General features: G+C 36.9%; 1 protein-coding gene across 1 annotated transcript in view; it reads right to left on the reverse strand.

The window, feature by feature from the left end:
- Positions 1-19845: 19845 nt before the first annotated feature.
- The window catches only part of LOC140142381 (sodium-coupled monocarboxylate transporter 2-like), a 36805-nt gene continuing 29772 nt past the window's right edge, over positions 19846-26878 (reverse strand). Inside the window, exon 10 of the mRNA XM_072164351.1 lies at positions 19846-19941. Within this exon, the coding sequence (XP_072020452.1) occupies positions 19846-19941 (96 nt within the window). The remainder of the gene's footprint in view (positions 19942-26878) is intronic.

Below are 26878 nucleotides of genomic sequence, written 5' to 3' on the forward strand. Positions count from 1 at the left end.
TATATACCCTATACTGTGTCCTCCCAGCATAATAGTGTTATGATTGCAGACCAGATCAGCTCTACTTTTTAATCCTTGATTTTGGTTTCTGAACAAAAGAGAAACCAAAACTAAATATTTGAAATGAGGGAGTGTATGGTTAATAAAAAGTTTAAATAATCTTGCTAAATTTATTATTAAAACTTTGCGAGGTTGATAAAAATTTTAATTAAATAATCAAGCGAGATTATTGAAAAAACGTTGTTACTCATTGCTAATGCGAGTCATATAAGCGCCTCTGGGTCTTACCCAACGTGTCAATCATGACAACTCATCAACAGATAGCAAATTTCATCGTCAGAGCAAACGTTTTTGAAATATATGCTACTAGTAATGGAGTCGATACTCCTCTACTGTTTTCTCTCAGTATCCCGATTCCATTTTAAATTGAAGTTTAAGGTTCAAACTATTAAATTGCATCGTTGATAGTTAACAAGGTATAACTATATATTATAGGATAATAGTTAGCTGTAAACCTACACGCCACTAGTAAAACTAGTAGGAACGACAACTTAAATGCAATTACTGAAACAGCTCGCCTCGGGCCAATGCCCTATCGTGTCAGATATTTTCATATGACAACTAGTATTGTTATAATTATGTATATCATATCTTTAAAACTTCGAGCCCAACAATTTGCCAGCGTCATAAAAACAATTAATAATTAAAAAAAACCCGTTTGTTAAGGCATTTTGGTTTGTAGTTTCTCTAAGAAGTCATCCCATCCCGAGAGTTTCATCTGAGTTTATCAAAACACACTCATTTAACTAAATAAAATGTGACTGATACCGCAAATTAGGACAAGTCGGAATATTAAATTGCTATATGATTTCGAATAAAGCCATGGTGTCGTTTGCCAGGTTGTTTGAATTAGGTCTCGCAGGATTTAAATGATAACACTGTGCCTTTTATATTATATTCATATTAAAATAGAGAAACGTTTTAATTAGCAACTGCAGAGTAATTATCGATGGCATTGCCCTGAAGGAATATACTAGATCCAATGTTTGCGTTTTTTGTCGAGCTAATTTATGCTTATTATTCAGTGCTTTGTTCATGGAAGATTTTATAATCTATCTTGGGATTGTGATTTTATCAATATCATTAATACGTATTCTTCCGGAGATATATTTAATAGAAAAGGGAAAGCTTAAGTGTTTTATGGAAATTCCGACGTACTATAAATGATTATTTCGTTCATGTTCAATGTCTGTACGTTCAAGTTCAAGTTTTATTTGTTTTCATCTCAATTCACAAAAAGTTATACAAATGGAAATGCATAGAAACACAATATAAGAACATGGGAAGTGAAGAGATGTGGATGCCGCAAAGACGCAGAGCGTGAAGCTTGTGGCACCCAATCTGAACAAGATGGAATTTTAACTTACGCTACAATATTAATATGTACTACAATGATGATATCATGTGGCCGAAATAAGAATAAATGAAATTTAATTGAACGGAATCATTAAATCAGATAATAATACTCAAAAGTACAAAAATAAAAAATCACATATTTTGACACAAAGCTGAATAAAATGAGAAGCGTATGATTCCATCACATAAAGATAATTTGGACAAGATCGGAATCAAATATAATTATTGTGCCAAATAAATAAATGGGGTATGGACAGACTGAACAGTACAAGACAGGACAGGACGGGACAGACCCAAGTGAGATGGAACGTTTGAAAATACCCGTAATCAGTTGTGGTATAAGATTCGATTAAATAATCTTTAAGTCTATGTTTGAAAATAGCCAATGTTGGAGACTGTTTCAATGATTGGGCGAGGGAGTTCCAGAGCAGGGCACCCTGAATCCGTAGGATATTTTCAGCCAGCCTGGTATTGGTATTAAAGGCTTACATGAAGGTCATTCGAATCACGGGTGTCATGGGTGTGGATGTCTTTGTTGGTTATAAAATAGTCTGGGTCAGTAGTATGAGATGGTAGTTGGTCATGAAGGTAATTGAACATGAATTGGGCAGTTTGGAAAATGTAAAGGTCTTGGCTTTTAAGCGTCCCGAGAGACTTGAATAAGGGGTCGGTGTGGGCGAGCCAAACTGAATAGGTACATGTTCTGATAATTTTCTTCTGCATTAAAAAAAGTGTATGGAGATGGGAATTGTTTTTATCAGCCCAGATCATGACACAGTAATTAAGATAGGGGAAAACAATAGTATTGTAGAGAGTGATCAAAGAATCAGGGGGGGGGGGGAGAAAGGGTCTAACTTTCCTAATGATACCATTGTATTTCGAGACATTTTTGTAACATGGGATGTGTGTGATTTCCACGACAGGTCGTCGTCTATTAGAATGCCAAGAAATTAATTTATCATCAATGCAAATTTTAATAGTTGACGGGGGAAAGCGGGTATGTTTATTTTTAAATAACATGAAATTAGTTTTTAATATTTAGAGAAAGTTTGTTTAGTTTAAACCAGTCAGATATAACATTAAGTTATTTATTCAGCTTAGACTCCAGTGATTTTTGGTCTTAACTGAATATATAATATTAGTATCATCTGCAAACATGACAAAAAGGAGATTTGGAGCGCATTTAGGGAGGTCATTAATATACAATAAAAAGAGTAGGGTGCCTAAGATCGAACCTTGGGGAACCCCGCACTCAATTGGTAAGTTGGAAGAGCGATGTTGATTAAAAACAACAAACTACTTCCTATATCATTCAGGTAATTTTGAATCCAAAGATTGGCAATTCCCCTAATACCATAATTATCAAGCTTGTTAATACGAATTTGGTGATTTAACGTGTCGTATGCTTTGCTTAAGTCTAAGAAAATTCCTACCGTACAAAGCTTTTTGTCGAGAGATGTGACAATTTTATCATATAATTTATTAATGGCCATATAGGTTGAAAGTTTTGGCCTAAAACCAAATTGGTCACTGGTAAGAATGTCATGTTTCTCGACAAAGTTAATGATCCTTTTGTAAATCAATTTCTCAAGAATTTTTGACAACGCAGGTAGAATGAAGATTGGCCTGTGGTTATTAAATAAATATTTGTCGCCGGATTTAAAAATATGGATTACTTTGGCAGTTTTAAAATTTGATGGAACAATGCCAGTGGATATGGAGTTATTGAAAATATGAACAATAGGACCGACAATGATATGTTTGAGGAGGTTTGAACTTATACCGTCAACGCCACAATTGATGCTTGATTTGAGAGATGAAGAAATATCTAGCACTTCCTCTTCCGTGGTGGGGGATAGGAAGATACTGTGATTTAGTGAATATGGATTGCTGAATTTGGTGTTGTTGGGCGGAGGTATTTTTGCAGTAAGGGACTGACCAATGTTGGTGAAGAAGTCATTGAGTTTATTCGCAATTTGGACAGGGCCTTTGATTTCTGAACCATCACTGTCAATGGAATGACAGTAGACTTCGGTTATATATATAAATGCGCTTTTATAAATGCGCACGTGACCAGATGGCCAGCGCCATATTTGCATTAAATCACTGTCAATCACTGATATGACGACCATTGTACAAACATAACTAATTTTATTTATTTTTATTTATTTATTTATTTATTTATTTTTATTTATTTATTTATTTATTTATTTATTTATTTTATTTATTTATTTATTTATTTATTTATTTATTTATTTATTTATTTATTTATTTATTTATTTATTTATTTATTTATTTATTTATTTATTTATTTATTTATTTATTTATTTATTTATTTATTTATTTTATTTATTTATTTATTTATCATTACTTAGGCGACGAAAAAAGAAAACCCTGTTCTACGGGCCCGACCGACCCAGATTTTGAACAAATGGAGAAACACATTTTTTCGGTACAAATAAATGTTTTTTTATTTTCTTAAATTGCAAATTATTTTGGTGATTTGTTGGGTTATTTCAACAACAAAAAACCGACCGACCGACCCTACTTGAAAGGTCCGTCGGCCCGTAGAACAGGGTTTCTTTTTTTCTTAGCCTTACTTTTCTAATTTTCTAAATATTATTTGTTCCCCCTTTCGGCTAGGCCAAACCGCCCTCCCACCTCAATTTGGTGCTACGTGTATCTCATTTAATGAGATACACGTAGCACCAAATTGAAATACCTATGAATATGACCTTCATGCCCATTTTACACTGTAACTCAGAATACAATTGAGGACATTTACGGCTCATTCGTGCTGTACGGTCACATTTAAACAAGTTAACTAGACAGCACTCACAGTTACAGTAGTTTACACTATCAGACTGCACTTGTAGGATAACTTTTAAAAACCTAAAGTCGCGGCTAGGTACAGACTACACAAACGCGAAACGCCCTCTGCTGGTCTCAAATTTGGTTTGAGAAAATTAACCCAGACTTTTCAACATCCTTTGTGGACTCTTAAGTAACTCATCAATATATTAATCAAAAAGTATACATTTTTGGAAAAAGAATCCAATTGTCATTAATAATGATTAATATGGAAATGTTCGGTTGCGGGGAAAAAATAATCTTACCCGAAATTCATCATCATTATTCTGTATAACACCATAGACTATAAATATTGTACTTATGTATAAATAATAAATAGCTGATTGAACCAGTATCTTCTCAACCAATACACATTGCACAATGGAATATCCTTCCTGGTGGTTTTGGTTTGAGGTTACCATGCCTGTTGTGGTGGTAATTCTGTTGGTAGTCATATTAATAATAAGTCTTGTGGCTTGTTTGAGAAAACTACCCGACAGAACAGAACCACCCAGAGGTTCAAAATGTTTCTGCGGCATGACACATGGTGCACAGTGCACTGTTGCACCCATTGCACAGTAATGTGAAAATACCCCAGATGACCTTTGACCTCAAAAACTGAAGTAAAAAAATAGATTTTTAGGGCAAAGCTACACAAAATTCAACATAAGCATACGGAATTAAAATTAGGCCGATTATCAGGGACGGCGTCAGATCAGAGGGCGAACACTCCCCATAGATTCTTTTTAACATGCTCAATAACTGAGTAATTAAAATTCTTTGGATATTAATTTCCTATTTAAAATATGTAACATGGTGTACTTATTTACTCCCACTAGATAACTCGATTTCGTCAAAATGTCAGTTGGTTCCTTTTGTCGTGGTAGGGTAGTATAGTATACGAGTCTTCCTCAACATGTTCCAGCCGGGATGATTAGATCATGTACAGTCATCTACGTATTTATTCTCTAAATTGTACGTCAAAGGGTGTACAGATTACCGATTTAGCATGGGAGACACAAAAAGGTGCTTAAAAACACATTTTGAATTTGTTTTTTTGTCCATTTTGATACTTAATTGAATGTGAGCGAGCGAATGAGTAAGTTGAGGTTGAGGAGGTCGGGCGGGGACATCTAGCCTATTAAGTTCGAGAGGGTCATTATTCCGAAAACGGCTAGAGTTATAGTTTCGTCAATTTACGTTAAAATTAGAGTTAAAATTAGGGTCAGGGTTATGTTCAGTGGCGGCACTACGGGGGGGAAGTGGAAATACTTATCTTGACTCCCAAATAAATAAATCAATGACCCATTCCTCCCGAAGAAAATTACAGCCCCCTAAGTTCCCTATCATCACGTGCAAAAATTATCAAATAACATCATCGGCAGCTACTCAGTTCTGACCTTAATGCCAGTAAGAATCACATTTCGTCATCAATATGGCCATTATTTTTTTTGTCCGTAATGGAAAATCCAAATAAAGAGTGTATGTTTCGCCCAAATTATTTGGCCCTTTGCAATCAATGCCACTATTTTGCAAAAACAATTTTCCTTGTAACCTGTCATTTTCGCCTATACTTTTGCGTGTGGAATTTGTGTACATCCGGGTACCTTACATCGTTGAACACGGTATGGCGACTTGTAGATGTCACGTGCGCATTTATAAAAGCGCATTTATATATATACCCGAAGTCCACTGAATGAGAAGGTGGTTTGGAGGATTTATTCCTGCCAAGAATGTGCTTAAGGGTTTGCCACGTCTTCTTCATGTTGTTTTTGTGGGCATCGAGCACAGCAATGATATGATTTTTTTAGACTCTAAGGAGATGATTGAGTGTATTACGGTATTTAGTATATTTTAGTTTATTGTCGTGGCTGGGATTTGATCGGTATTTCCTGAAAAGTTTATCTTTAGTGATTATTGAATTAATTAGTCCTATGGGTTTCTTAGGTGTTTTACGTTTAGATTGCTTTATTGATTTGACAGGGCGTGAATGTTATATATTTGAGATAACCTCTCGTGGAATTCATTAAATGCGGTTCCCGGATTGTCATCCTTGTAGACACTATACCAGTTAAGTAAAATTACAATTGAGCACATCAATGTATATCAAATACACGATGGAACAGCGATTGCTCAAAGATCTTAAATAAACTACAAAAATTAAACTTACAATTTAACTTACAATAGCTTTGAAACCTTCATCATGATTTAGTAATGTCGTACCAGAATCACTGATCAAGAAATAGAAATAGAAACAGCAAATGTATGACAATCTTTCAGACCGGAAAGGTACAGCAGAAGAGGAGTGAAGATTGTTTAAAGCATCGTTAATGGATACGCTGAAAGCAAAATGTTGCATAAAGAAGGCGGTAAAAAGGTCATACGAAAGGATCAGCATGGTGGAATGACGCAGTGAAGGAAGCCATTAAAGTGAAGAAGACACTCTTTAAGCACTGGTCCAGATCAAAGTCTCAGAGTGATTAGGACAAGTATAAAGAAGCAAGAAAATAATGCAAGAAAGTGGTCAAAACAGCTAAGAATGCATCTTGGCAGGAATATGGAGAAAACCTAGCAGAGAATCCAGAAAATTTGACAAGGCAATAAAAGCTGTCAGACAAAGGGGCGAACCTTTTGACTCCACATTACTGATGATGGAGCTGGAAGCCCACCCATTGATCAAGAAGACATAAACAACAAATGGGAGGAATATTTCAACGGACTTCTCAACTTCAGAAACACACAATGGTCCATGGAACCCTTCAATCCCGGTGTTCCTGATAAAGAGGAACCTTCTATCTAACAAGACGAAGTGAAAGTTAGTGTAAAAATAAAGCAGCAGGTACCGACGACATAACAGCGGAAGCCATTCTAGCATGTAGAGATTTTGGAATCAAGTGGCTCACTAGAGTCTTCAATACAGCATGTGAGGAGAGAGCAACGCCAGATGATTGGCAAAGGGCAATTTGTTTTCAGAAAAAATTGGGGATGTACAGATGCAATTTTCGAACTACGACAATTATGTGAAAAGTGTATAGATTTCAACCAGAATCGCACATGGTGTTCGTAGATCAAGAAAAGGCTTTTGACCGGGTGGATAGAAAACAGTTGTTGGCTGTAATGAAGGGCAATGGTATAAGAGGTCATGCACCTTCTTAAGAGCTTCTCTATGTTCTCTTTGCAGATGGCCAGAGCCTCATGCACAAGGACTCTGCAGGACTTCAAGACCATACCAACAAACTAAATGCAACATGTGAGAAATATAGCATGAAAGTCAGCATATCCAAAACAAAGACTACGGTGGTTAGCCGATTACCCAAGGATATTGACATCACCATTAACAACAGTTAGCTAAAACAGACAGAGGAGTTTAAGAACTTAGAAAGTATCTTCTCTGTGTATAGACGTATCGATAGAAAAATAGGGGCATGATATCAAAAGGCCGAGAATATCTTTACCAACTAGGCCCACTTCTTACACATCCTGCAATACCGATGGATACCAAAGCAAAGCTTAACAATGCCATTTTTTCAAACACTCCAGTGTCAAACCTGGGCTCTCGATCAACCAAAGAACAACCCAAAAGCTCATCACCTGTAAAATGAGATGCTTAATAGGAGCCGCTATAAGTCAAGGAGGGATAAAATCAGGAATGAGGATATTAGAAAGATGGTGGACACCCCGGGAGTGGACAAAACACCAATCACAGAATATGTGGCAAAACAACACGTTAGATTATTCGGTCACCCTATAGTTGAATCATTTTCTTACGATCCGTGACCATTCATAGCATACCTTTGTTTCTCTGTGGATTTGACTAGACGGACATATTCTAAGAAAAAATAGCTCCTATGTCCCCCAAAAATGGCGGGAAAATCTATTTATAGCTCATTTTTCAAAATGGCCGCCGGTGACATTTTGAAAAACATGAATATCTATATACCATATTCTGGATAGGCTATAATGACAAACAATATGTCCTTTTCCACTATCTTTGGCATGCCCAACCTTTTAAGATAAAATTCAAAGTGTTGAGAGGTCATTTTGACCCCTAAATCCAAGATGGCCGCCAGTTCCATACTGAAAAACATGAAAATCGATATATCATGAAGTGGATAGGCTATAATAACAAACAATGTGTCGTTTTCAACTATATTTGGCATGAAAACCCGTTTAAGATCATATTCAAAGAGTTTGGGGTCACATTGACCCCTATATCCAAGATGGCCGCCAGCGCCATATTGACAAAAACATGAAAATCTATATACCATGAAGTGGATAGGCTATACTGACAAACAATGTGTCGTTTTCCACTATTTTTGGCATGCCAAATCTTTTTTTGTCATATTCAAAGTATTTGGGGGTCATCTTAAACCCTTAATCCAAGATGGCCGCCAGCGCCATATTGAAAAACATGAAAATAGATATATCATGAAGTGGATTGACTATAATAACCAACAATGTGTCGTTTTCAACTATTTTGGGCATGCAAAACCATTTAAGATCATATTCAAAGAGTTTGGGGTCACCTTGACTCCTAAATCCAAGATGGCCGCCAGCACCATATTGACAAAAACATGAAGTGGATAGTCTATACTGACAAATATTCCACTATTTTTGGCATGCCAAACCTTTTCATGTCGTATTCAAAGTGTTTGGGGGGCATCTTGACCCCTAAATCCAAGATGACTGTCTAAGCCATGTCGAAAAACATGAGCATCGATATTTAAGATGTGACACACACGAGGCCAATGCTTATTTTTACTCAATTACTTATAGATTTTGAAAGTGCTACCTTTGTTCTTTCAGAAAAGTTGCACGTTAAGAGCATGTGATGGAGAACAGAACAGACACTGAAGAGCTACAGACCAACCAAGAGACTGATAAACTAGAATGCATGCTGAAAGATCATTGCCCTGTAAAAGACAGTTTAGAAAAGTAGAGAAATGGGAGAATATTAAGGACAAATTTTTACAATGGAAGGGCCTTGATAAATTTCAACATGTCAATACAACAGTGGAATGGGATAAAGGACCTAAGGGTTGTCATATGCATGCTACTTGTTGTACCACGATGTCTAACACACACGCTCACTGCCAAGCCACAAAACGCAAGCACAAATCTGAGAAATCAAAAAAAAAAAAAGGCTGGGATGTCCGGTCAGCAATCATCTTTCTCAGGACCTCCTCCCAAGAAACTTCGTTCAAGTATAGGTGTTCTGCATGATAAGGCATTGTGCGTCCACAAAAGTCTGGTAACTGGGACAAAAACACTGTTGTTACTTTTGACACAAGATGCATGGAAAAGATTCAAGGCACACACTATCTACATTGCAGATGAAGATACAAGAGAGCGGTTAGATACGTTTATAACGTCAATCCCAGGTCCAGCTACCTCAAGGAACTTCCGATCAAAGAATTTGGAAAAGTCAGAGGATTTCACGAACGTATTCAGAAGAATGTTAGTGAGCTTGTGTATGATACAAGAACTGTCGGTACATACATCGAGGCCGCACTGTTATCACTGGGAGTAACGGATGACCAGTTGGTCAACAATGTCGCAACACGACTTAGAGAACAGGTCATCAAAAGGACCACTATTCCTTGGCCCCCGTACATACATGAGTCGGAGCAAGATGAAAACTTTAGTGAGCTCCTACTAAATCTCATTACCTGGTTGAAAAAACCTAACACAGGTTCAGCTGATGACAACCCAAAGGTCTGATCAATTTCGTCAATCTTAGAGAGCAATCGTTATTTACGACAGGGGGAATGGGCATTTTGAAGGGGGAACCCGATTTTTTTTATCTTGAAGGGGGGGCGAAATTTTTGTTGAACCAGGAGGGGATTGTTAAGTTTTAAATGGAGAAATTCGTGAAGACAAGGGCGGAATTTGAAAATTTGCTTTCCCCCCTCGCGTCCACTCAAAATTGTCAGATTCCCCCTTTTAAACTTAACAATCCCCCTCCTGGTTCAACAAACAATTTTTCGTTTCCACCTCAAGATCAAAAATAAAAATAAAAATCGGGTTCCCCCTCAAAATGCCCATTCCCCTGTCGTAAATAACGATCTCTCCCTAAGATTGACACAATCGATCGGACCTTTGGGTTGTCATCAGTTAGACCTGTGTTAGGTTTTTCAACCAGGTAATGAACTTTAGTTGGAGCTCACACAAGTTTTCAGCTTGCTCCACCTCATGTATTTATGGGGGCCAAGGAACAGTGGTTGTTTGATGACCTGTTCTCTAAGTCGTGTTGCGACATTGTTGACCAACTGGTCATCTGTTACTCCCGGTGATAACAGCGGGGCCTCGATGTATGTATCGGAAGTGCTTGTATCATACACAAGCTCACTAACTTTCTTCTGAATACGTACGTGAAATCCTATGTCTTTTCCAAATTCTTTGATCAGAAGTTCCCTGTGGTAGCTGGACCTTAATTGGGAAAAGTGCCCGTAGTTTGAAGTAATGCGGATGTAATCTTGGAGCAGTCCTTCAAGGGTGCGTATTTCACGATCTTTAAATATGACTTGTTGGATATGTTGAAATAACAAAGCTTGAGCCTCCCGAAGGTTAACATGCTGTAGATGCTCTGCATTTTTACTGAGATTATCTCTCGCTTGATTGCTGACATATTGACGCCAGCAATGACCGTGGTATCTGATTTCCAAGCCAAAGGCTGTTTGCCTGTCTGGGATTGACGTTATAAACGTATCTAACCGCTCTCTTGTATCCTCACCTGCAGTGTGTGCCTTGAATCTTCTCCATGCATCTTGTGTCAAAAGTAACAACAGTGTTTTTGTCCCGGTTACCAGACTTTTGTGGACGCACAATGCCTTATCATGCAGAACACCTATACTTGAACGAAGTTTCTTGGGAGGAGGTCCTGAGAAAGATGATTGCTGACCGGACATCCCAGCCTTTTTTTTTGATTTCACAGATTTGTGCTTGCGTTTTGTGGCTTGGCAGTGAGCGTGTGTGTTAGACATCGTGGTACGACAAGTAGCATGCATATGATAACCCTTAGGTCCTTTATCCCATTCAACTGTTGTATTGACATGTTAAAATTTATCAAGGCCCTTCCATTGTAAAAATTTGTCCTTAATGTTCTCCCATTTCTTTACTTTTTCTAAACTGTCTTTTACAGGGCAATGATCTTTCAGCATGCGCATTCTAGTTTATCAGTCTCTTGGTTGCTCTGTAGCTCTTCAGTGTCTGTTCTGCTCTCCATCACATGCTCTTAACGTGTAACTTTCCTGCAAGAACAAATGTAACACTTTCAAAATCTATAGTATAAGTAATTGAGTAAAAATAGGTATTGGCCTCGTGTGTGTCACATCTTAAATATCGTTCGATCATGTTTTTCGACATGGCTTAGACAGTCAACTTGGATTTAGGGGTCAAGATGCCCCCAAACACTTTGAATACGACATGAAAAGGTTTGGCATGCCAAAAATAGTGGAATATTTGTCAGTATAGCCTATCCACTTCATGTTTTTGTCAATATGGTGCTGGCGGCCATCTTGGATTTAGCGGTTTCAAGGTGACCCCAAACTCTTTGAATATGATCTTAAATGGTTTTGCATGCCAAAAAATAGTTGAAACGACACATTGTTGGTTATTATAGTCAATCCACTTCATGATATATCGATTTTCATGTTCTTCAATATGGCGCTGGCGGCCATCTTGAATTTAGGGTTCACGATGACCCCCAAACACTTTGAATATGACAAAAAAACATTTGGCATGCCAAAAATAGTGGAAAACGACACATTGTTTGTCAGTATAGCCTATCCACTTCATGGTATATAGATTTTCATGTTTTTGTCAATATGGCGCTGGCGGCCATCTTGGATTTAGGGGTCAATGTGACCCCAAACTCTTTGTATATGATCTTAAACGGTTTTTCATGCCAAATATAGTTGAAAACGACACATTGTTTGTTATTATAGCCTATCCCCTTCATGATATATCGATTTTCATGTTCTTCAATATGGAACTGGCGGCCATCTTGGATTTAGGGGTCAAAATGACCTCTCAACACTTTGAATTTTATCTTAAAAGGTTGGGCATGCCAAAAATAGTCGAAAAGGACATATTATTTGTCATTATAGTCTATCCAGAACATGGTATATAGATATTCATGTTTTTCAAAATGTCACCGGCGGCCATTTTGAAAAATGAGCTATAAATAGATTTTCCCGCCATTTTTGGGAGGGACATAGGAGCTATTTTTTCTTAGAATATGTCCATCTAGTCAAATCCACAGAGAAACAAAGGTATGCTATGAATGGTCACGGATCGTAAGAAAATGATTCAACTACTATGCGAATGACCGCTAGCAAACCTGCAGCAAGAACTTATAAAAGCAAAACAACAGGAACCAGGCACAACGTCTTCATCCCTATATTTTCGTGTCAAAAATTGCCGTGATATACGGCGAATACTCTCGTTTTTCAAAAGCTACGCATGGCGATTTTGTTCGAAATAGGCCGAGCGACTCAGGCTAAGCATACCATTTACACGATATGAGATACCACAGAGTTTCTATTAAACACGTTTTTATGATTTGCGCCTGCTCAGTACCCCATATGATGTTGTCATTACAAGAAAATTCGATTTGTTGTCAGGTAAAACCCAGGTTTTGTTTTCAATACACTAACTGGAAATTCAATACACTAAGCGGCGATTGCTGTTGTCGTTATACGCAAATAGTTTACTGCATTTTATACATTACGAGTTTTAAATCGTACATTAAAATTGTGATATATCAACTGCTTGAGAATTAAAATCATATAAAGCTCAGACCCACGTGCTCTATAGAATATTAAATCACAAGTCTATAATACAATGAGCTATATCGAGAGCTATCGAGACACTGTGCAACTTTCTTTATCTGCGTCAATAATAGAATATTGATTTTTATCGAATTGAATGCATCTCTACATTTTGAGTTTGTACTTCAGCACTGAGCGATCTAGCGATCGATCCCTAGCCAATCAGACAGGACTCCTTTTCTTGCGTTCGGTGAAATACCAATCGCCTGTCGCTCACCAACGGAGTATCAAGTTGCAGGGAAAAATCTTTATAATACAGGGTGTCGACACTGTGCCAGGAAGACCAAGGAAGATATGGGCAGATGGAGTAAAGGAAATGCTCGCAAAACATGGGATCATCATTAGTGAAGCTACGCGACTCGCCCAGAAAGGTAACATTTCCCCACGACGCTATGAAAGGCAACAGTGGTGGATAAAAGTAAAAGTAAAGTAAGGTAAAGGTAAAGGAGACGATCCTGTATAAACAGTGATCGGAGTGCCCATCTCTCTTTCATTGGTGACTGGGCCAGACTTCTCCATGTAATGTTGCTATAGGGAGATCGCTACACCTCCTCTACAGCGAGTCTGTTACCTTCCCAGCATTTAAGAATGGCGGTACCCATTTAAACACCTGGGTGGGGAGGAGTAATCGAGATAAAGTGCCTTACTCAAGGGCACAACACAATGGCGTCGCCGGGGCTCAAACCAGCAACCTTCCGATTATGAGTCAGTGCCCGTTCCGCTAGGCCACCGTGCTCCCCTTCGTAAGTAAAGTAAGAATGACTGATTTAGAAACGCCACTTCAGTATTTATGAAGCAAACTTATTATAAATCAAGTACGGAGAAACAATCTGAGACCTTAAAAATCTAAGCCTTTTTTTTCTAAATGTTTACCCTATAGGGAACACATTTTACATTACTTTTTTTACCTTAAAACTCGACAACGGTAGGTCAAAGTAAATTTTCTGTATGACCTGTGGATTTATTGGGGAGATTCTTACGACAATCTAAGCACTTACATACTCTAACGTATATAATGATCTTTGACCCCTCTGTGCTACTAATTCCAGAACTTAGTCACTTTGGAGCCTATTCAAAAATTAGTAACTGCAATATTTGGAAGCAAAATGCCAAATTTGGATCTTTTATCACCTCTCTAATGTGGTGAAAGCTGTCGTTACCCTAGCTGCCTCAATACTTAATGTGAAATAAAGTAAAGGCTAAATGGTGGAGAAATACCAAATGCCACTGAATTGTTTTGGATCATACATTATGTTGCATTAACTGACGAAGGAAGTGTATCCAAGACTCATAGATTGAACTAACCAGACGCAGGAATGAAATGGGAAACAGGTTAAACAGTCGAAAAACACCTGCAAAATGCAGCCTGAGACAGGTACCCTGCCTAATAAAACCTAAATCGATTTCTTTTGATTCATAGTAAATAACATATAAGTCGATTTAGTCATGGTGCCATATAGGGAAACTTAATACGATTATTAGTCAAATTTGACGAAAAAATCGTGATAGATCTACTTTGTTGGACATTTAAAAACCGACAAGACGTTTTCAATGTACAGTAAGCCAAACAATCAAGGTACCAGTTGTGTTCACCCCTGTATATCCTAAATATAGACAAATATGTCAAAATTAAAACAAGCAGCTAATACCTGAACTCCTTAGCTCTGATTCAAGACCTTATTTGTTGAAATTGGTTGAGAATTAAAGAAACGTTGATATAAAACCTACCGAAGAGACGAAATCAAAAGTTGCACTTTTATGTTCTAATCAATGAACGCACGACGCTAGTTTTAACGTTCTAATCAATGGAAGCACGGCGCTAGTTCCCTTGTTCGCGAACGGTTTGTGTACAAATCAATAGCGCATGCAATGCAGGAAACTGCAACTTTTAAATTGGCACCTTCATTATGGTTTTGGATCGTCGTGTCTTTATTTCTTAAACAATCTCAACGAGCGAGGTCTTAAATTCGAGCTAAAAGATGCAGCTGTTGGCTGCTGGTTCCAATTATGACATATCTCTCTTTGTTTAGGATATACAGGGGGGTAAAGGTAACTGGTACCTTAATTTTTTGGCTTACTGTATATAATAATTGTGGCCATGTGCAAAATATCTCAATTAAATCTCAATTAAATCTCAATTAAATCAATTAAGCTGGTGACATTTTTAAAACCATGTTAAAACACACGAACGCAAAACACCATATCTTTTACAACAATGAAAGGATGATATTAACTTTCTAATTTTGAAATCAAATAATGTATATTGTATGGGTATACCCATTCTCATAGTAATGATTACTGACATTTCAGTACACGCCATTACATTTTAAACGGATCATTTGAAGTGTTTGTTAATAGCGAGAGAAGTGCTATGTAAAATTATACTTGTAGGTTAAGTGAAATGACTTTTTTCATATTAACGTGCAGTGCATATTAAATCTTACTTGTGTTTTAAGTGAAATGGCTTTTCATATTACCGTGCAATGCATATTATTGATTCAGGTAATAGGAACTGTGCTTTAGTGTGTTTTCACCATAATGCTAAAAGCAGTTTTAACTAGCAAGCATGTAATTTGTAATTCGGTTGAATGTGTTTTTCAGTTTACAGAAGATCTGATCAGCAAACTACTTCCGTAAATCATGTCAACTGCGATCATCCTTCTTGATGTCGATTTACTAAACTAGTCAAAAATTTGCTAAAGGCCCACGTCTTGAGCTGCTGATCTATGGGTCTTAAGCCATGCGTCATATACTGGGGTACCCAACAAGATGGTTTTGTTACATTTTGATGTGCAAGCATGGATTTCAAAACACTGTCTGTTAATATTCCTTCAATTAGGTCCTAAATTGAGGCGAATTTATTCTATATTACTCATGTGATATCCTGTTTTAAAATAATTTTTAATTTTTAATTTAATTTGAAATTAAATGTGCCAAGGGTGGTTGTGGATTAGGGGGAGGGGGGGGGGGCGAATTAAAGAGAGGACTCATATCTTAAATTTGATCTAAAACACCCAAATTTGAATCTAGTAAAGATGTCTAAATTAACTCACAGACCTCTAGACCAAAATAAATACATAAGGACATTTAAAAGACTAATACTGGCTTAGAAGGATTGCAAATGTAGAACCAACTTTGCGATTGTTTTTGCCAGTAGTCTGTCATTTCACCACTTCAAATGAGACTTGTAGGTAAAATGATTGAAACATTTCACTTTTCAAAGGTTTACCCCAATTTATGACACAGGGCCGTTAATAATCTTCTGTCGTCCGGTTTATAAATAAAGTGGATAAGTACAAGAAAAAGTAGGTTTCCTGGAGAAAGTGAGTGATTGGTGAAAGTATATAGTACCATTTTGGAAATTGTCAGTTTGCGAGGATTTTATACGGAAAGGATATACAAATCCAAGTGTACAATAGACGTTGTTGAACGTTGATTGTCGCAAGACAAATGAATCAGGATATAAATCAGTCGGTCGGAACATTGAGTGCTACAGAACTTTGTAATCAAGAAGAAGACTACTGGTTTAGAAATTATTAGTGTGATCATACTGTGCAGACACATATACAGAACTTAACCAGGGGGTAACATTGGATAATGAGACATGTAAATATAACATATAACATATTGAAGCTTATATGGAACAAAGTTGCGCGCCTAAATTTGCTTTTTTTAAAGCTGAAATGGTCAAACATAAGATTAACTGCGTCAAAATCACATGCACACAGGTGTTTCTCTTCTCCTTATTTTCACAAATTTTCATTCTCTTTTTATTGATACGGCAGGGCATTTAACATACTAACTGATATGCATATATTGTTCATGTGCAAATCATTATTAATCAGATTTAAATTTTAACTAAAGAAAATTATTTAATTAAAGATATTGGTAACGTAATCAAAGTGTGTTATTGTTGTGCATTCGTGTGAGAACAGGGCAAATTATACTGTAGTTAATAGCGTTAATCTGACTAAGAATGAGAATAAACGATACGAGCTTTAATTTTGGTATTCTACCGTGTGATAGACGTCTAATATTTTATCGTAGTATCCAGTGTTCCACTATTGACCTGCCTGTTCTTTATCAATGCTGGCTGTGTTGCGATATTTTCCATGCTGCTAATTATTTTAAGCATCAACATTGTTAGACCCGCATTTATTTTAATGCTATGAACAAAGGTGAAAATTGTAATTTTGAATTAGAACCCAGAAATAAGCGGGTCGTTTTAGCAACCAAACGTTGTAAAAACGAATTATTTTTTTTATACTACCAGAACTGCTATATAAAACCATCGCATAATTATAGTCCATTTAAACAATGAGTATCCCAGCAAACACAAATAGATCGTTTTAAACAGGTTATATTTTCGTTTGTCTGTTTTGGTCAAAACATTTTAATAACATTAATTGTCGGGTTATATAAAGGTTATGGAAACGATTGAAAAACAGACCCAGTAGTGCATATTTTAAGGCCTTAGCACGTCAATGGGATTTGGCAGCTATTCTGAAAAACAAAGTCTACCCTCACTTTTTTTTATCAAGTCTCATGGTCTACTACATAACTGTGAAGAGTAACTGTGGGGGCCTCTCACGCACACGGGATAGATGATGCATATGAGCAAGTGACGTCATTGTACTATGTAATGTGTGGAAAGAGTAGCATTTTTGGTGAAATCACCGGAAATCACTTTTTCGGTCATAGTGACCTTTGTAGAACTTTTGACCGCGAGTTGGTCGCCTGACATTTGTACCACTAGCCAATGGCTTCAGTGAAATCATTGTACTATGTGATTTGCGGAAACAACATTGTATTAAAGGTATATATGAAGTTTGGAATTAAATCAAAATACTGGACTTACTATTTTTAGCAAAGCTACGTTTGCGTGGGATACCATCAAGCCGATCCGTAGCCGTCTGTCACATGACCAGTCCAGCGGGTCAGTTGCCTGATGAAGTGTGATGGTATCACACGCAACGTAGCTTTGCTAAAAATAGTAAGTCCAGTATTTTGATTTAATTCCAAACTTCATATACTACAACTGGATGACTGAAAACATTCATCAAAAGGTATATATGGTTACATACCGGAAATGAACCCTAAATGATCTTTGAACCCAAATAAAGTTTTAGACATTGGCTATAGATGATGCATGTGCGCAAGTAACGTCGCGGTGCTATGTATATAATATATGGAAGGAGTAGCAGTTTTGTAGTAGAAAAATATGTTTTGGCCATAATGACCTTGACATGACATTTGTGGCACCACCCAATGGTCAGCGAATTTGGTCATAATTGACAAACGCATATGTGATGAGATCAAGCAAAATCAGTCGGAACTCGGAAATATTGATTTTGCAATATAGCCAAACAAAGAAAACATTTCCTTTTGTTTCCTATTGTTTTGGAAACTCTTTTTTGGCTCATATCTTTGGAACTGGTTGTTCAATTTCAATGGGTTTTTTTGCAAAATGCAGCTTTGTAAATGCTTTTTACTATCCTATAAGAAACTGAAAATTTAATATTTCCGAGTTCCGACTGATTTTGCTTGATCGCGTCACACATGACTACGTCGGGGCATTATACGAATGATAGAAGAAAGGAAGAAAGAATAAAGAACATGTCAGAAAGAAGACCTTAGCCTATAAATAATTTGGCTACGGTAAAAAAACAACAACCGTATTCCGCATTTAGATTTTCAACTTGGGAAGGGCTTTGAGAAAACTTTCAAATTAAAATGGCTCTTTCATATAGTACCGGTGCAGCCAGGGAGCGGCTGCATTGGCACTGTGTTAACCGACGGCGTACTTGGGGAAATATTATATATTGTTATAATTTCTCGCGGAGAAAGCATATCTAATTTATATTTATACACATTTTTACTCTAAAGCAAGCCAAACCGCCAACGGATACGGAAATTTTATTTTTTCGCACTTATCCTATATATATATGGAAATCTATTAGAAATACCCGGTTTGATTAGACGTCGCTTCTAGTATTGAAGTTCCAACCAACGAGCTCTCGGATGTAATGGTATATATAATGTAGTGCTTAGCGATTGATGCATCGTCGTGAAAATATGCAAAGAAATGATTTTTTTTTTCAAAAGTGAAATTTCTCAGAGGATATCTGGTATAAATATTAAGCCTATATTTGTTGTCAGTTAGAAGCCCTGGAGAGGGTAAAATGACTTTATTTGTCCAGCCGAATGGGGTGGGGGTGGGGGCAGCAATTATGACAAGCCGAGGCACACAATCATGGGGCGCCTTTTAAACAAAACGCTTAGGTTTTTAAGCGTGTCCGTTGTGTTTACCTTTCACCGAATTTTCTCCTAAATATAAAAGAAAAAAAAAGACTATTTCAAACTAACTAACAAGTAAAAATCATGTAATTTTACAAGAGCGAAATGAAAATCACGTATTTTACTGTAGAAACCTATGGTGGCCCTCCTGGTCATATTTGATGGTCGGTCCTACCCCCGGGTAAGGTAGTGGGGTAAAACTTTTATCACTGAAAATGAGCCCAAATGATGGATCTGCATTTAGCTTAAGTCGCTTGGGCGTAAAGGCACACATTTTGTATGACGGATGGGTGGTACAACCCCTTCCTCGTAGTTCTAAAGTTAATGGATAGATGTGCAGAAACTGTGCTTTATTTGGATTTCGCTGTTTCATAATCTTCAATTATGGGCGGAGTTGGATATGCTTTGTTTGGATCTGTCAAAAGCTTTTGATAGTACTGTTTCGCATCATTTACTCATAAGTTGCAATCCATATTAATCTCATGGCTGGTTCCTGTACGCACACACTTAGCATCTCTGATTTCTTCATTATTAGCAGGACAGCCTGCTGCATATAGAAATAGGTTAGAGTATAATTGTAATCATATGTACCTGTATTCTTAAACTAAATTGTTTATATAAGCAAGAAACTGGAGGGGTATATACGCTCTAAATCCGTCCATGTCGCTCGTTCTATTTTAAGGTCAAATGACTATGTTATTCCGAAACGCATGGTCCCGAGTTTGAGCAACAAGACGCTGTTGGTGCAGTAACCAACCAGGCATTCGCGATGATATAAATTTGAGCAATTGTATAGTTGCCGTATAAGTTGAAAGTTGAAATGTTTTTGATTAAAAGAAATAGAATGTGACTCCGGAGGCTGGTCTTCTTTCTTATTTATGCTCACGAAAAAGTATTTTAGTATTCGTATTTGTATTCCCGACTTTCTTTGTGGGAATTCCATTCATTCTAAAAAGCAAGTCAGATTTTCCCACTGCAACAAACGTGACACAGTCTTCGCATCGATCGAAATGTATTGACCAAGATAAGGTATTGAAGTTTAGCAAAGGACGCCACTTTCTTTAAAATTTTACAATGCGAAATTTGAGAATATTTATTCAGATGTCTAGAGCAGATTACATACACAGCCTATTTGTTTTCGCGTACCACTTTTAAGAGCCATATTTTTTTAAAAACTACTCCTATTTTCAAACTGGTAGATTACAAGTGCATTTTAGTTCTGACGAACACTTATTGGTATTAGATAAGTTTGACAATATCAGAATAATTTTGCTCATACTCAGAAATTTTATCCCCACAAAAATCAAAGTCAGTCTCCTTAAATCCGCCATTTTAGGCTAATTCACTACATTATTAGCGGCAAAATGTAAACTAATGGAAAGCACAAATTTTCTATCAAACAATTATTTTACACCATCTCCCGACACACCTCAATTAATATTTAGCCCGTACGGTTTATGCAGACCCCTACCAGACCAGCCTTTGAATTTTGCGAAAAAATATTCCATATTAAATGTCAAGTCTGTATGTTATTATTAATCATGATGAACGCATTCGGTTGAACTCAAAATTTTACTGATGTTTATTAAAATTAAAGTGTTCAATAGTGAAATGGTCATAAAGAGTTTATATAATTAGAAGATTAGTGGCAATCAGAGTTATTAAATTCAATATATTTTGCATAATTAAATGGCTCACTTAAAAACTGAACAATTCTGATTTTGGAATCTATCAGTTTGTTGATCGCGAAAGCCCGAGTAAAAATTTCGACCATGTATATACTTTGGCTTTTAAGCAGAACTTTATCTAGGGACTTTGGTCTCTAAAACACACTGTCAATCATACTTGTTTATCAATCCAATTTAACCACAAGTACTGAGCATGGTAGTACAAGACGCGCTAAATATACGTCCATGCACCACTGAAAGTTTAACTTTCGCGCCAGCACAAACGTGCCGCAAATTCCATAGATTGTTATGTACGATGTAGTTAATGGTACAGGTACACAGGTATACAGGTACAGGTATTATATGGCACGTGCCCGGAGGATTTAAAGCATAGCGAGATCTGGGCGGCCAATCACAAGCCAGATCCATTTAAAGATGCATTACATCATGGCCAAATTGGACTAACTCTCCGTAGAGTCCCGTGTTTAAAAGAATCTTAACCGCAACCCAGAATAAGTAGTCCACTTGGGAAGCTAACAAATAAAGGGAGTACGATGCATACTGCAGTTACTGTCCGTTTTCCTATACACAATACACAGTGCTCTCACCATTGACGCGCGACCTTTACAAATAGTGTATGTTAGAAGTATACCGTAAACGTTCGCCTAATGGCGCTATGGAGTTCATGGAAATGAGAGAGCGCCATCCCTGTAAAACCGACTATTATCACTGATCATTAAGGGTACGTGTAGTTAAAGGGTGAGACCTATCGACACATACAATTATGAACAAGATCGAACAAACTTGTTCATGATAATGCGGTAATCATTCACCTGATACGTTGTGGCCCAGTGAGCAGAGCATTAGACTATAGTGCGAGGATAAAAAGAACTTGTGGAGAAGATTGATGGTTCAAATCTCATTCAGTAATTTCTGACAGATTATGATGTCTGTCAATGTTTTTTTTTTTTCTGATTTGAGGAAATTTTATTCTCTATTTTCTTGATTTTATCTTTAACATTGTTTATATAAATTTATTATTTTATCTTGTATGTGTCTTTTTTCATGATTCTTTGTTTTTATCGTTTCATTTTAGAGTAACTCAATCCATTCAATCAATGTTGTAATGAACCTATTTGATTGAGGCATTTGTTATGTGTGTGAGACGAACTGTCGCGTGCGACAAGTCCTTCAATTCGCGCGAGTGTCCTTGCCTATGCATCAGTGGTCATAAGAGGTATATCATTTTATTCGAAAGGGGGGTCCCAAATATACGGGGGTCATAAAGTCTTGGAAAAAATAATAGGAGGTTGTCATAAAATGTAGAGAGTCACAGGATGACCACAGAAAGTGTGTTATTTTATTCAAAAAGACTGATTTCAATAGAATTTTGGGGTTTGGGATCATAAAATTTTTGTTGCCGAAATAGGGGGTGCGCAATTTTATTGACGCGGACTTTTTGTAAATTTGGGACCCCCCCCCCTTCCTCTGCCCCAATAATCCCTAGCTATATTTGTTTGAAACTGTTCCACGGAGGATGTATCATAAATCCTTTGTTTGGAGCCAATCGATAAACGCAAGGCCTCTATAGCTATCATTGAATACTGGCTAGGATTCCACAACACAATGAGAACATGTTATAAGGCGCTTTGGAAGGCACACAATACCCCCAATGGCTTTCCATATTATGTGCACTCAACAACTATTCAGTATCGAAGCCCGGTATCGAAGTTACGTAATGTTACTATGTCAACGGGACCACGCGCTTAAGTAATGAACCACGATCGAAACAATCAGTACACAAAAAAGGCATACCAAAATAGCGTGATCGAAATGATCGCCATACAAACAGTGCTTGGTTCCGATACCATCACGGAGTTACGTAACTACTTGGTCTGATAGTTATGATCAATGGTCTGATCTACTTGGGTTCGATCCTTTTAAGAAACGAAAAAATAGCTGATCATTTATAATGCATAAATGAATAAAGTAATGTAGTTACACAATTTGAAACATTGAGGCCGCTTTATTTTTCAAAGGTCATTTAACTGTTAAATGTAGTGGAATACAGTAAGCCAAAAAATTAAGGTACCAGTTGTGTTCCTCCCTGTATATCCTAAATAAAGACATATATGTAAGATTAAAACATGCCGCCAATACCTGTACTCTTTAGCTCTGATTTAAGACCTTATTTGTTGAAATTGGTTGAGAATTAAAGAAACGGTAGTCCAAAACTTGATGAAGATACGAAATAAAAAGTTGCACTTTTGTGTTCTAGTCAATGAAAGCACGATGCTAGTTTTTCGTGCTAGTCAATGAAAGCACAGCGCTAGTTATCTTGTTCGCGTACGCTTTGTGTACAAATCAATAGGACATGTAATGTGGCAAACTGCAACTTTTATATTTGCATCTTCCTTGGGTTTTTGGATCGTCGTGTCTTTATTTCTTGGACAATGTCAACGAATGAGGTCTTAAATTCGAGCTGAAAGATGCAGCTGTTGGTTCCAATTATGACATGTTTGCCTTTGTTTAGGATATACAGGGGGTAAATGCAACTGGTACCTTGATTTTTTGGCTTACTGTATATCACGCATTGATAGGTAGCAGGTGGAGCAAATTTTGTGAGCGGTTTTTGTTGCCGTTTGTTCGCAGTGCCTATTTATCTAAAAAAAATAAGAAAATTAAAATTATATTTAAACAAATTCACAATATTCGTTCGTAAAATGGGGACAAAATCCAAAAACATTTCTTGACCCTTCTTCACATAAAAGTGGGGGCAGAAATCAAGATTCGAACAAGTACCATTCACCATTCAAGGCGCACCCTCTACCGACTGAGCTAACGGGTCAGACAATAGAAGGGTGTAATTTTGAACTGAAGAATATTAAAAAATATGAAGAAATTACAATGTTATAAAAAGATTTACCAAAATGAGTTAGGTATAACGTATGAATCGATTTACAAATTAAGTCCAATGGCACTTTGAGAAAGAATACCTGAAGAAACCCCAAAACATTTGCTGCTCTAGCAACTAACCTAGTGACCTAATGTATTGGGTCATGTCACGATATTTTTTTCTGAGGCATTATGTCCAGGTTGCTCAATTTAACATACACGTATCCTTAATGCTGTTGAGATTTTACGCGTACGAGGATGGCGCTCTCACATTTCTAAGAATCCAAAAGCGCCATTAGGCGAACGTTTACGGTATTGCATTTGCCTAGTTAACATCACTGTGTGAAAAATAACCGGCCAATATTTAAACTATTCTCCAAACTTCTAGCAAATATATTTCTCTAACATGACCTAAAATTACAGCTAGGTTAGATGTTCAGAAATAGTCGCACTTTCGTAGAATATGAGTGAGGACAACTAGCACAGCTAGCTCATAGCTAGCCAACTCCCCGTGTTAATTGAATGGAGATTTGACCGAAAATATTGAGCTATATTGGTAACGGACCGCTCCGTTCTGAAGGATGCCACAAAAAACGGTACAAGCTACATTTAAACTATTCTATGAAATTCTAGCAAATATAGTTTTGTAACATGTCCTAAATTTTTAGCTAATTTAGGTGTTTAGGCGCACTTTTGTGTTTTAGGAAGGATATGTAAACGACAGATAACACCAAAAATATGAAGAAATTATTTCCAAACCGTGTTAAGTCAACAATCATTATGTTGCTCATTTTCAAGAATGCTGGTTAACAAAAAGCAGGCCATTGTCTCATTTCGTGAACAAAGGTCCACATACCATTGTTTCCTTGCGTTTCCTTTATAATCAGTTACCCAACTGAAGCTGTATTATAGCACCTCATAGCGAAACCGCACATATAAAACAGACACATGTGCACAACCAGAGAAGATCCGATTTAATCAGTTGAGCTGTTTCAATGAGTGTTATCTTGGTTTATAGCTTTTAATGGGGTTTAAGTCCTGCAAAGGTCGAGATGAATTCTAATGTAGACATGACTGCATCATGGACTGAAAATATCAGATGTGAAAATCTATCAATAATATTATTGCACACAATTTAACATAGATCAGCGTTTTATGCTTAAATGTAATAGCCACAGTATGCAAAATGGGCAAGTGGACTACGGAGAAGTCTAAAGGATGCATGGGTAACAAAAAAAAATATATTGAATACAAAACACAAACACTTCACAATGCTATAGCGCTGTTAGATTACCATGATTGCGTTTGTTATAGGATATACTTGTAGGGCTAGATATCCAGAGTGTTTACTACCACATTATTGTTTAAGTTGTGAATACTCTCAATCATCTGGGAATCATACAATGAGAGAATGAATTTAATCTATTCAATCAACCAGTCTACTCTACCTCGCCAAATGACGTCACAGGGTGACGTCATCGGTTCTCAAGGTGTATAACATCACAACCCAGCTGCAGGTCAGTGGTACTGGCCGCAACGTTGGTTGCTCCAAGGTACGTTCATCTGGTTGAATAGATTAAATTCATTCTCTCATTATTGTTTAAGGTTATACGAGGTATTAATGGTCGAAGCAGCCATAAAAATCGATTTTTATTATCTGAATCAATATATTATTGAAAAATAAAACTTTGGTGTTTTGCAAAAGTTCATTCTACAAATCATATACTTTGAAAACCTGCTTAATTTATTATTGTTAATGAGTTATGTACGTTTTACAAAAGTGTTGTTGTTTCAGCCCTCTTTACAACATAACTCAAGAACCACAGGACCTAGAAAAGTATATCTGTGATATTTGAATTCTTCTACACGCTCGCTATGAATTGAGCAATGCAATTTTTGCTGAAGCCCACTACTATTCGCAAGATGCTGTGAACTACATTTTTTTGTTGCTGTTTCGACCAACAATACATCGTATTACCTTAAGGTTAAATACAATTGATTTTTCAAGGCTTGATTTCAGAGGGGCGTAAGTTAATAATGGAAACAGCCATGCAGAAAAGAATGAACTCAAGCGTACTTAGTGTATCAATCTGAACTAGGGCCACGGACAAACCGCGGCTCGTTAGTCATCCTATATGCAGGGAGATAGGGAGGGGACGACCATGATAGGACCATATGGGCTGATGGGGCGGGGGGGGGTTTGATTGTGGGCAGCCGTTTTTGGCAATTTTCCTATGGATTTTCTAAATTTTCAATTTTTAAAATTATCCTGGATGATATCCGTCGTGAAATAAATCAATGCTTCTATAGGCTATAATAGGCCTGGTAGCCCTATTTATACCCTGATTATGCAACAACAATAACAACAACAACAACAATAACAAAACCAACAACCAAGTTAATCTAATTTGTAAAAATATATTCATAGGCCACGCCTATTAGACTAGTATATGCCTAAAAATTCCTTAATTATATAATGAAAAAAAACGGGCAAAAACAATCAATCACTGCAGTCAGAAAGAAAGAAACGAACAAGAAAAAAGTGAGAGAAAAATAAACTAAACTAAATGGAATGGACCACATAGGGACTCGAACACTTACCAAAGTTTTCCAGCTCAAAACTATAGTCCAGTGTGAGTCCAGCGCGCTAACGGATTGAGCCACGGAGGGACATATGAAAATGATTGAAATCAAACTGACTGTTATGGAATAGTGCATAACAGGCTGTTATGATAAACAAGCTCATTGCCGCTGTAAATGTCGGAGGTATCGATGGCGAAAAATCTCGTTTTTTGCAAAAGTAGCTTAAATTTGGAGTGAAATTCAAATGGTAAAGTATGATATGTACAGATATGTGAGAACTAATGTAGGCAGTTAGATATCAAAATTAACGCTCCACAATCCAGATATCGATAATGTAAC

Source organism: Amphiura filiformis, chromosome 2 (assembly GCF_039555335.1).
Source record: "Amphiura filiformis chromosome 2, Afil_fr2py, whole genome shotgun sequence".
NCBI lineage: Eukaryota > Metazoa > Echinodermata > Ophiuroidea > Amphilepidida > Amphiuridae > Amphiura > Amphiura filiformis.